Here is a 12,979-nt window from a genome sequence, read left to right as displayed (position 1 = left end):
CCCCCCCCCCCCCCCGTTGTGTTCCATTATTGCCTGACCAATTACCAAAAAATAACTAATTTGTATGTGTTGATTTGCAAACTTTATCCATTATACTTCCTGTTGAAGAGTTAAGTTACTGTGATGGCATGTTCTCTTACTGTCGAAATATTCCTTTGGAAGCTTGTTATAATAAGTTATATGTTTTGTAAATCCAGGCCCTGATGAGATAATCCCTCACTCTGTGAAGACCAACCTATCTTTTCCAGTCCCCGTTGAAAACTGTGTTAGATCACTTTCATGTTTGACATTTTTACGACTTGCTGAACTTTCCCCCAAAAATCAGGTTTCTAGAAAGTAGTCAACATGTCGTTTGACCCTTGAATGACCTTGGAGACTACTCTGTCTTTCCTTTGTCTCGAGAGCTAAAACCACACCCCAATATTCCCTTTATAAAATGAAAGCTTGACCGAATTATTTCGGAGCATCTTGTTGGAATTTTGGTCCTTGTGGGCCTCCATTTTAAGCGTTTTGCTCTCCACCAAGCTTGTGTGTTTGACGAATCAAATAAATATATCAGTTGTTCCTTTTCTCTGTCATGAGTCTTGAGTCCTAAGTCAACGGATCCCGTCATATATATACATACATACATACATATATATATATATATATATATATATATATATATATATATATATATATATATATATATATATTTAAAGTGTATACATTGCGCTATGTTTATATGGAGATTATGTGTGGAATATAACACTGCTTTTAAAAAATAGGGGCAATGCCACTTGGGCGGAGGCTGTAACACAACAAAATGTGAAAAACATCAAGTGGTATAAATACCTTCTTCAGGCACTGCTTGTGAAATACTCAAGACTCCCTTCACACAACACTCCATTCGCATCAGCACCTCCTACACACCAAATTCATGATCATGACACCATTTTCAACAATACTCACTTCAATAATATTACGTCCATCAAATTGAAGTCCAACAAATAATTTTGTGAACAGGACGCCAAGTGCCCACACATCGACTGGGGGACCTTCGTAGCCATGTGCTGTGATCTCTGGTGCCATATAGCCACGTGTGCCACAGCAGGTAAACATTTTCTCATCACGTGTGTCAAATTCTCTGGCAGCTTCAAAGTTCATGAACTTCACAATCCCCTTATTGCTGAAAAGCACGTTTTGTGGCTGGAGAATAAACAGAAATCAATGTTAAAATATATAAAATATTTGGTGATAAATTATGTTGAAGGAAAGATGAAAATTTAAATGCGATGGGCAGGCAGGAAAAAAAATTCCAGAAAAAGAAAACTTTAAAAAACATCCTCCACCAATGTCAGTCAGGAGTTGACATAAAATGGAGGAAGTTGAAGTGAGAGCAGATAGCAAGGAATATAAACGATAGAGTTGCAGGAAGTGAGACTTGGTTGTGCTAAATGAGAGGAATCGAAGGTCACGAGATGTGGAGGTGTGAAAGGGAAGAGAAAATCAGAGAAAGTGTCGCAATCTCGGAAAAGGACAATATTATATCAAGAGTAAAGGGCGATCTGAAACAGGGAATGAATGAAGAGTGGTTTGTATGGATAGAGATCAGGATGGAAGAGTTGTCAGGAACGTATAATTAGGCTATTGGTGTGACGGAAAAGTAAGAGGAAAAGGTTCATTAAGAATTCAGAAAGGATTGTGGTGAGGGAAGAGTACTGATTGTGGGTGATATTAATTTGCCAGGGTTAGACTGGGTTCAGAAACAGGGAAAGAGCAGAGGAGGAATTTCGTGATCTTGCCCAGGATTGCTTTTCAATGCAGTTTGTCGAAAATCCCATGAGAAGCAGAGTGTTCGACCTCTTGTAAGGTAATAATCTGAATATGGTGGAGAAGGTTGAGGAAGAACAGCATTTATGGACAAGTGACCATAACATAATGGTGTAAGTGGCTTCTGATCCAAGATTGAGATTGCAGGATGAGGTTATCAGACGTCAGGAAGGTAAATTTTGAGAGTATGAGGCGAGTTTCCTTAAAATTGGATAAATTAACAGGACGGCATCAGTTTCAGAGAAATGGCCAACCTTCAAAGAGCAAATGTACAACATCTTCACAATGTCGCCATGAATAGAGATATCAAAATTCAACACAAATTCCAACAATGGGGGCTGTCTTCTTCTCAGACTTCAACCGAGCTGGAATAGGTATTTAATTTTGATATCTTACTTTCTATTTATATTTCAAGTTTAAATCATTGTATAATGAACACAAAAAGGGTCCATATGTGACAGATCCCCCCACCCCCTCTTTCCCTCCATTGTCGGTCATCACAAAACAATACGAATTTTGTTCTTTCCTGCCCCCATCCACTTGGTGTAGTTGGTTACCTTTATATCTCTGTGCACAATGTACTGGGAGTGCATGTACTCAACAGCATCAGCCATCTGGGGGAACAGGGACATTAAATATTCAAACATGTACACAGATTGTGTTTGTTAAGATTTTACAATTGTGAGTGCAATTCTTTCTCTCATATTTCAAACCACATCATAAACATCACACTGAGGCTGAAACCAACTTCAGCTCACCTGCTTCATGGGAAACCACAACCCTTTTTCTGTAAGTTTCCTCAGAAGATGAATTTGGGAAGCGAGTGAACCTGCACACATCAGGCAGCAACATACAAGGGCAACACAATGAGATTCTTCATTTTTAAGAAACCAGTAGAGGGAAAGTTGTTTTGTTTTTGAAGATTTGAATGTTTCATTGTTAAAATAAACACAAAATGAGAAAGATAAAAATTTGCATGCAAAATCAAAGGTCAGGGAAGAAAGAGAAAGGTGATAGAGGGCCACAGTTGGACACAATTAGGGGAAAGAATGAACAGCAAAAGTGGAGGAAGATAGGGAGAGAGACATAGAGGGGGGAGGAGGGGGGAGAGTAAACACAGGGCAATGCAAGTAAAGGACAGAATGAAAAGAGGGTTCATGGGAAAACAATATCGAAAAAAGGATGTAGGGTGACATCAGATGGTGGTGCACCACATGCATCAAGTCTTCGAGGGGAGAATGTGATTGAATTGTTTCCAGAGGGCAGTTGCAGAAATGTGACAAAAGAGTAATAAAAAGTGTGCACTTTGATTTAACCAGGAGGGATCGACTTGTGCAGTGAAGGAGCGGGATACATATCTATCTCTTCCAAGACACTGCCTCTTGACAGGCCGCATAAATAAGAAGAGCAACCCCATCTGCCATATTAGGCAATTGCAATGTGTTTGAGCCTCATCACTTGATATGATAATAATTTTGAGAGATTCTTATTGAACAGAAACCAAATCAGTTTGTGATGCTGCCATCTCATCTATCTATAATTCCAGTAATCTCTGTGTGTATGTATGTATGTATGTATGTATGTATGTATGTATGTATGTATGTTTGTCTGTGACCGCTGTTTCTCGACAACTACCGGTCCGATATACTTTAAACTTGCCAGGTATATTGCTGGGGACCCGAGGATGTGCCTTTTCAAGGTTTCATATTAATCGGAGAAGTAGTTACCGAGCTATGTCCAAAAAACGATTCAACCAATCAGAGAGCAGCGAGCTATCACGTGTGCCGAACGTGGCGAACAGACTCTGCCTCGGACGGCACATTTGAGAGCGTATTCATTTATTTCACGTTGGCAAACTATGTTGGCGTTCAACTATGTTTTAAAACTAATTAAAACTAATTTGCGATTCATCGTAACTGCGATATGCGACCTTCCGGACAGTGAAGACTGCACTTCCGGCAGCCAATCACAGAACGCATTGTTGCGTAGGCGTGGCCGATGTGAGAGCGAGCCGAGCCGAGCGCGTGCGCCATTACGGTTCGTAATTCGATTTCTTCCGGAGAAAATAATAATTTCTCGATTTCTTATGCGCATTATTTCTCCCAATTCAGTCAGAGCGAAGGGCGGAAGCGAAGAGCGTTGTTTTTTTTATTTACGGGCGTACGGGCGTACGGGCGGGGTAGAGCGTACGGGTAGCGTTTTTTTTTTTTTTGGCAAGGAATGGGCACCCACGTACGGGCATGCCCTAGTCTATCTATAATTCCAGTAATCTCTGTGTGTGTGTGTGTGTGTGTGTGTGTGTGTGTGTGTTTGTCTGTGACCGCTGTTTCTCGACAACTACCGGTCCGATATACTTGAAACTTGCCAGGTATATTGCTGGGGACCCGAGGATGTGCCTTTTCAAGGTTTCATATTAATCGGAGAAGTAGTTACCGAGCTATGGCGATTTCTTTACCAAACTCCGCAAGCCGTTCGCTTTGGACCAAACCATTTCATGTAAATAGAGGGGGGGGGGGGGGGGTTCTGTGGTCGTTGCGAATGGACCAAACCATTTCATGTAAATAGAGGGGGGGGGGGGTTCTGTGGTCGTTACTGCCACGTGGTTTCAAAGTTTTTTTTTGTTGTTGTTGTTTGTACGCATGCTTTTTTGCACGCACGTACGGGCACCCACGTACGGGCACGTCCTAGTCACCTAAATGAGAGGTAGCAAAATCACGAACGGGTCTCCTGGATCCTGTGGAATATAAAGCTCTCAAGAGGTCTCCATTGACCAACACAGACACCTTAAAGACTTTAAGTTTAAGGAACTAGCAACGGTACCCGCCCTATGGGCGGGGCTTCAATTGGGAAGCCCAAATGAAAAGGCAAAATATCAGAAATTGAAGGCTTTTTATATTTTAAACGATTCATATCAACATCCGTTGAATCATATCACACGCAAATCATCAAAATCAAAACAGTACATGGCGCCCATTTTGAAAAAAGATTGAATTCTGCAAAACAGAAGCGGCCGCTACACGTCTTTCTCAGTCGCACGTTTATGTGTGAAGAGTGCGTGCCGAATCTAACATGGAAGCGGCCGCTGCACCTGTTTCTCAGTCGCTTTGCACACGCTGCCATGTTACTTCGGAGCCACACGTTTATATAGGAAGAGTTCGTCAGGGAGTCGGTCTACTCTCCGCTGGTACGTAGAATAATCAGTATTTATAGAATTTCAACAAAAGCCACATCACTGTTCATATCGGTAAATATTATTCCATCGTGTTTGGAAAAACTGGTAAATTGGAAAATTTGAAAACTTGGAAAAACAATATAGCCTATTTAACTCCCAGGGGTCCCAGGAATACCCACCCAAAATATCGTTGCAATCGGTTGATCCGTTTTTGCGGTACCTTCGAACGGACAGACTGTCATTTTTGTGAATTATAGTGAGATTATTTGGAATGATGGAATCTGCAGCTCAGTTTGAAGACAGCTTTGAAATGTGATTCACGTCATGGCTGATGGTAAAGCCTACAAAGTGAAGAAAAAACCGAACCACTTCCTGTGTTTGACCAGGAAAAACGATCAGTTGGTTGTTTTTTACAATCGTGCCGGAGTGACAGGGTGAAAGTGAGATTTGTCAGAACTGAAAGAGATGGTCCAACAATCACGACATCAAAATTCATGTTTAATAAAAACTAACTTATTGAGCTACTCAAGCAAAAGTGGACATGATACACACAAACAGTGGATTTTCAGTAAAATGACGTCAGAAACCTCACCTGCTTCCATATACTCAAAAACTAAGGGCATGCGCTCAAAGCATGAACATGTTGCATCGATGAAGACAAACTTCACTGAAGGGAAACAAGATAGTGTTGCATGCGTTAATATGGCATAAGAATCTTACCCAAAGTCAAACACCTTTCAACAACATGATCAACAACATGCACATTTTTTGTGATGACAAGTAGTCAACAGGTGAGCCTCAACATAATCCCTTCACCATCACCATTCATGATCTTGTATGTAAACATTTATCTGGGTACTGTGTGTACGAATCGCAATTCGTATCGAGTGGACTCAAGCTTCGGCAAACAACTGATCAGAATTCTTCCGAGAACACGACATTTGGCGAACACACAACTCGAATGCGGTTGGCTCAGTATATTTGATTTATAGTGTGTTGGAATCTCATATTATTGATTACACAAAAGCAAATGAAAGTGAAACGCAAAGAGCTGATAAGAGGATCCGGTTTCCGGCAGCAGCTTCTCATCTTCTCTTCGCTTGTTGACCAATTTTGTTCGTATCGTGGGCACATTAGCAGACATTTTGTGTGCCTTTTTTGTTGCTTTTATATCTTGCACTCAGCAGTTAATCGTTGTTTTCTCACATGGTCAATCACCATCACTATCACTATACATCATGAAGAAGCTTGGTGTTGGCTTCACCGTTAAGGTTGCTGGCTGAAGATCTTCTGGTGTTGAATTTGAGCCCATATTACGCCCCTGAAATACCACCAAGTGTTGACTCAGCCTGTTATCCTTCAGACGTCGCAAAATGAGTACCGGCCTACTGGTAATAGGGGCACTGCATCAGCGGTACAGCCACAATTCTAGAAAGTGATGCAACCAGCAGCCACATACTGCATACGAAACAACAACTCTTCCCATCCTTGCTAAAAAAACCGTCCTTATTCAGCTTGTTCAGCGTCTGTGTCCTCTTCCCCGTTCTCTCACTCCATCTTCCATCAAGTGTCGTCCTCTTGCATCCAATACCCTGCTATCGATGAAGTACCAGTCTGATGGTGGGATCTGCACCGAGACTCAAGAGCTCAAGTGTGCTTCCCATGAATCCGATGCACTATCCTGTCAAACCTCCAAGACAAATAATGTCTTTCTTGGTGTTTGTTGTAAATTTTACAGGTCTTTGAATGAAATAGAACTGCATTTCAATATCAATATGCATATTTATTCCATAAAACTAGTTGTTCAAGTCTCTGAGACAGGAATTGTGATGGTCATTTTATTGCAAGTACTTTCAATTTTGCTCAGATGTCATGATAAAGAAGAAGAACCACCCATTTTCGGCTTCAGAAAGATTTTCCGACATTGAAATCAAATTTTTATGTCACCACGGTGTGGAGGGGATGTTGCAGAGAAGCACGAGTGGTCGCATGCACTTGCAATACGCAAAATAAATGAAATACAGAAGCTGGTACGTTTGTGCAACCAAGTGTCTTTCAATCCTGACAAATCTCACACTCTTACGATGTCTCTCCGAAAAGACCGACTGGACAACCCTCCCATCCACTTTCTGAATAATCCTCTCCAAGAAGTTCTGTCACTCAAACTTTTGGGTCTCACTATCTGCCATGATCTTTCCTGGGAAAACCACATTTCAAATCTGGCCTCCAAAGCCAGTCGCCGACTGGGCATCCTCCGTCGTGCGAAGTCCTTCCTTGGCACACCTGAGCTCCTCACCACGTACAAGGCTTTCATCCGCAGCTCAATGGAATACTGCTCTCCCCTCTGGGCTGGTGCTCCTGCCTAACACCTAGCTCGTCTTCACGCTGTTGAAAGCAAAGCATTCAGAATCATTGGAATCTCCTGCGATGAAGCTAACTCCAAGGGCCTCTCACTCACTCACCGCAGGCAGGTTGGTGGTCTTTCCGTCTTCTACCGACTCCTCTCTGGCCTTGCCCCCCCAGCTCTCTCTGGGCTCTGTCCCGCAAATATTCCTACAGGTCGCACAAGATCTGCCTGCAACCCTCTTATGGTTAAACTGCCAAAATCAAGACTCTCTGCTCACCTTCACTCCTTCATTCCTCTTTTCTCCTGCCTCTGGAACAAACTCCCTCACTCTCTTCAATCCCACTCCACCCTCCAGGTCTTTAAAACAGCTGTTCACCACCATCTCTTATCTTCTCCCATCCAAAACCTTGATCTTTTCTATCCCCGATAATTTCACCCCAATTCCACTTTTTGAAATACCAACTTCTGTCCTGGAAGTCCTTGGTGTCCTTGTGTTTTATACTTCTCCCACCCCCCCCCCCCCCTTTCCCACGCCTCCTCCCCCCAAGCCCTCTCCCTCCGACACATCTCCCTGCTCTTAAATGTTGTGTGCTCTCAAGTATTTGTGTGCTTCCCATTCTCTTGTCTTCCGCTCCCTCTTTTTATATATTTTGTTTGTCTGGTTGATTTGTTTGTGAAGTAAATGTCAGCTCTTTCACGAGCCTCGATTCAGTATACAAAAAAGAAAAAAAAAAGAAAAAAAAAAGTGCACAGCACAACAAATTTGCCTGCACGAGTGTGCATGTTCGGGTTTGGAGGTTGCAAAATCGCAAAAAATTAACAGATAACTTCTCGTCACCAAATTTGGCATCTGAGCCCTTTATAACTACAGGCAGGTCCAAAGCACAAGAAAAAAGAACGGAACTTGAACTCGGAATGCTCAGCACTCCACTTGAACTCGGAATGCCATCCTGTATAGGTCGCCACTCTGACGCAGGTAAGCCAGATTTCTATTTAAGAACAAGCAATCCAAAAAGGGGCTGACAGGATGGCTTAGAGCTCCAGAGGTATGCAGATTCGCCTCAAGGCCGTCTTGCCTGGGATGGAAACTCGACCCAGCTATAAATTGTCATCCCGGTGTTTGGCGGACAGGGTGATTCAATAATTGTGCCATCCCGTGGAGGGAAGTCAAACTAGCATCCTGAATTACTTGGTGGGCGTTAAAGACCCAGGGTGTCCTTTGCGAAGAGTGGGCGAGCTATCGCCAGCACCCCAGCCAAGTTACAACTTCCTGTCCTAACTCCTGCTGGGAAGGCAATGGCAAGCCATCCAATGAGTAATCCAATTCCCTTGCTGAGGAAGCTCCCTTGGTGGCACCGGCATTGTGTGATTGCGTATGAAGAGACGGAGCTGAGAGGTGTTTTGCAAACTTTAACTGTGGCTTTGATCGAGTTGAAAAAAAGTCAACAGCTGACGTAAGAGAGAAATTCATGCGACAGAAGCACAATTTGTAACTTGTTTTTTTTCACACTGTGAGAATAAAAATAAAGACCAATTACAGCAATGTCGACCCAAGAAGGAAGCCGGACATAAACAATGCAGTACCTATAGATAGTCTACACCCCCCTTCAAACTTTTTACCGCTTGTTGGCTTATAGCCTGGAATTAAATTGCATTAAACCAGACGTTTTCCACCTGGATTTACACATCGTAACCCACAACTTCCAAGTGAAAAACAAATTCAACAAATTTGAGAAAATCAATTAAAAAGACAAAACTAGTTTATCTTGGTGGAATAAGTGTCCACCCCCCTGAGTTAATACTCTGTGGACACACCTTTGACATATTATATCTACTAGCAATGGTACCCGCCCTATGGGCGGAGCTCCAATTGCGAAGCACAAATGAAAAGGCAAAATATCAGAAATTGAAGGGTTTTTAAAATTTTAAACGATTCATATAAACATCCGTTGAATCATATCACACACAAATCATCAAAATCTAAACAGTATCTTTAGAATTTCAACAAAAGCCACATCACTGTTCATATCGGTAAATATTATTCCATCGTGTTTCTAATCGTGATCGATACACCATGATCGTGATGATCGTGATCGTGAATCGTGATCGATAATAGTGTTCACAATCGCTCTGTCATATGTACTCCCGATACGTGTAACTGCACCAAATCAACAGTTAAAAAGATTTTGAGCCGATTGCTGTTACGGCCTTGGCAAGATCGATGGAGACAGCGTTTATTATACTTTTAATGAAGAACACTGTCTCAAGCCACAGTCCCCATCACGGATGGGGCTCAGCGGTTTACCCGAGCCTGACGGCGAAGGGCAAGGCACACGCTGGCCCGAACAGTGAAGCGCGCATGCGGCCCCGGACATCGAAGGGCATTAAACGTTCATTAAACATTAAACGTTCATTAAACGTTCATTAAAGGATAACGAAATGAAAAACATTATGAAATTACGTTCACAACGTCACGTCAAACACTACCGTGAACACATACATCGTCACAATGAACGTTATGCGAACGCGAATGTTATGCGGGAGTCCAAACCTGAGAATACTGGAGACCAAAGCTGAAATTGGGAAAACTAAATAGCTTATTTTACTCCTGGAGATCCCAGGATTACCCACACAAAATATCGTTTCGATCGGTTGAGCCGTTTTTGCGGTACCTTCGAACTGACGGACAGACATTTGGTGAATGAAAGTAAGATATGTGTGTGTGTGTGTGTGTGTATGTGTGTGTGTGTGTATATATCTATATATATATATATATCTATATATATATATATATATATAAATATATATATATATAGTGGGGCGGCTTAGCCCAAATATTCAAAAGAATTGTGCATTTTGTGATACAAGCACCAAATTTGGCACACTAGTAGACTATCATATTATGAAAAGATCTGGATATTGGGCCATCTCAGATTCAGAGATTTGATTTTTGCAAGATTTGCAGATTTTGCAAGCTGAGATTGCAACGCCAGGGACGGCCGACTCCTTCCTGCGAGCTGCCCACGTCACCCGCACAAGAAGAGCTCATCAAATCACTGCAGCGGCACTGCACATCCTGCAACACCGTGCGTATGAACGCCACTGTATGACATATGCTGATGATGCAGAAGACCTGCCTGAGTTCGAAGACTGGTGTCACCAGAGAGGAGAAGACATTCCCAACTTTCAGTACTGGGCAACTGTGCTGGAACTAGAGATGTTGGTACTGGTCTACGTGCGTTCTCTGCGGCAGGCTTCATTCACGACGTACCTTGATGCCCTGACGGAACTGGTCCCATGGTTCCATGCCTTAGACCACACACACTATGCCAGGTGGGTCCCTGTTCACCTGAGGGACACGGTTGCACTCCCAATGAAGCACCCAGATGTAGCCAGAGAATTCAGGGCTGGCAACTTCACTGTACAGAAGACGAAGAAGGTGTTCTCTTCGATCCCAATCGAATCGAAATCTTGCAAAAATCAAATCTCTGAATCTGAGATGGCCCAATATCCAGATCTTTTCATAATATGATAGCCTACTAGTGTACCAAATTTGGTGCTTGTATCACAAAATGCACAACAGGTTTGCTATGCTGCTACACTAATATATATACATACATATACAGACTTTGCATTCAATATGGAATATTTTTTTTGTGGGGGTGAACTTACTTTTCAAGATGACTTAGAACCAAAAGTTCATTGGAATTATGTTGAATTATTCTAGATTTTGTTAATGTTACCTTTAAAAGAAACAAAAACCACATTTGACATTTTGAAGCAAATAAATTGATCCTTGAAAGTGATGTAAACTGATATCGAACTCAATTCACGGACAGTACTGTGTTAAACTTCTGTGCGTTTTAAAGAAGTATCTCTTTAGTTTGCACATTAGCCAAAAAATTTTTCAACAAAAACAAAAGTTAAATTACGACTGGGATTACGGACAGTAAAATTACAGTTAAGTACTTCGTGTAACCCCCACGAGCATTCAGGAGAGCACGTACACGTCGAGGCATGCTGTTCACGAGATTTGCCAAGGTTTGGACAGGAATCGATTGCCATGCAGTGACAATAGTCTGCTGCAATTCACGCACAGAGGTCGGCTGCTGGTCCAAGTTGTCGATTTGACGCGTTAATTCTGCCCACAAGTTCTCTATCGGATTCATATCCGGGGACATGGCAGGCCACTCCATATGCTCTACACCACGGTCAGCAAGAAAGTGTTGGATCATGCGAGCACGATGAGGCTGTACATCGTCATCTTGGAAGACAAAGTTTCCTCGAAAGGCTGCACGAGCAAATGGAAGCAATGTTTCTTCCAGAATGACCCTGTACTTGAACTGGTTCAGGTTTCCATTCAGAACAACCAGGTCAGTTTTGCCCCCTGCATGAAAAGCAGCCCAAACGGTCACCCCACCACCTCCAGCTTGGAATCTTGGCACTATACAATCTTCGTTGTAGGCTTCATGCACTTGTGTGCGCACTCGGACGCGGCCATCTTGACGATAGACCAGAAATCTAGACTCGTCACTGAAGGTCACGTGATTCCAGTGTCCTGGCTGCCATTGACGGTGCTCTCTGGCCCACTGCAATCGGCCCTGGCTGTGTTGTCTGGTCAGGCGTGGCTTTCTCAGGGGACGCCTGGCACGATAGCCTGCTTGAACCAGTCGTTGGTTGACTAGCCTTCTGGATACAGGCACATTTGTCAGTTGATGCCACTCAGCCCTACACGGATTTGCTGACTAGGTACGGCCATTGCAGACTAACCGGTGCAGCTGGCGATCATCTCTCCTTGTGGTTCTGCGGGGACATCCTGGCCTCGGTATTGGAGTAGGGACACCCCTCTGAGCATTTCGTTTCAGGATCTTTGACACCTGACCTTGAGTGATGCCATACTGCCGAGCAATAGCACGCTGTTTCATGCCGTAATTTCGTAAAGCCACCACTCCATGACAAACAGCATTGTCAAGTTGACGGACCATCTCCAGAGGAAGCGGCAATAACTTTTGTAGACGTGCAGCAGTTGTTTTCCACTAATACAGAACGCAACAACCCTTGTATACCCAACTGTGAAGCCAATCGTCAAATGCACCTGTCCGTACATTTTGCCACACCACCTGTGATATAATCCTGTTGTTGACTTCTTGCTGCGACAGACAATCAGTGACATGGTTCTTTGAACAAATAAATCACCAAAGTGTAAAAGCAACTCACCAGATTGATATAGTCAGGTTCACTATGTTTTTTCGTTCAAAATCATGGTAGATTAGCAAACCTATACATTTTTGGAAACGTTATTGCATGGAAAATCTGAAAATCAATGTTTACATCTGCCAATTCCGACCAAGTCGATTCGACCAATTCGACCAATTCCATTCGACCAATTCGACCATTCGACCAATCCATTCGATCGACCATTCGACCATTCGACCAATTCGATCGATTTGATTCGATTCGATTCATCAAATTCGATTCGATCGACCATTCGACCTGCCAATCAATTTGACCGACCTTTGCTTGTGTGGAACAGACTGTGAAAACGATGCGGACTATATTGTCGGATACGACACACAGGACAGTGATGACGAACTCTAAATGGCATATTCTGTAATCGTGTATGTTTGATGCCATTGACTGCCTGTGTA

General features: G+C 42.9%; 1 protein-coding gene across 1 annotated transcript in view; it reads right to left on the bottom strand.

Moving 5' to 3' along the window:
- Window positions 1–834: 834 nt before the first annotated feature.
- LOC137417318 (sperm motility kinase-like) overlaps window positions 835–12,979 on the bottom strand; it is a gene marked incomplete at both ends in the record, with an annotated part of 60,385 nt that continues 48,240 nt past the window's right edge. The window contains 5 exons of the mRNA XM_078769190.1: window positions 835–904; window positions 1,024–1,188; window positions 2,370–2,426; window positions 2,571–2,641; window positions 5,577–5,651. Of these exons, the coding sequence (XP_078625316.1) occupies window positions 835–904; window positions 1,024–1,188; window positions 2,370–2,426; window positions 2,571–2,641; window positions 5,577–5,651 (438 nt within the window). The remainder of the gene's footprint in view (window positions 905–1,023; window positions 1,189–2,369; window positions 2,427–2,570; window positions 2,642–5,576; window positions 5,652–12,979) is intronic.

This window comes from Myxine glutinosa, unplaced genomic scaffold (genome assembly GCF_964187855.1).
Source record: "Myxine glutinosa unplaced genomic scaffold, kmMyxGlut1.1 SCAFFOLD_1661, whole genome shotgun sequence".
NCBI lineage: Eukaryota > Metazoa > Chordata > Myxini > Myxiniformes > Myxinidae > Myxine > Myxine glutinosa.
Note: the sequence above shows the minus strand (reverse complement) of the source record. Positions and strands in the feature narration are given on the sequence as shown.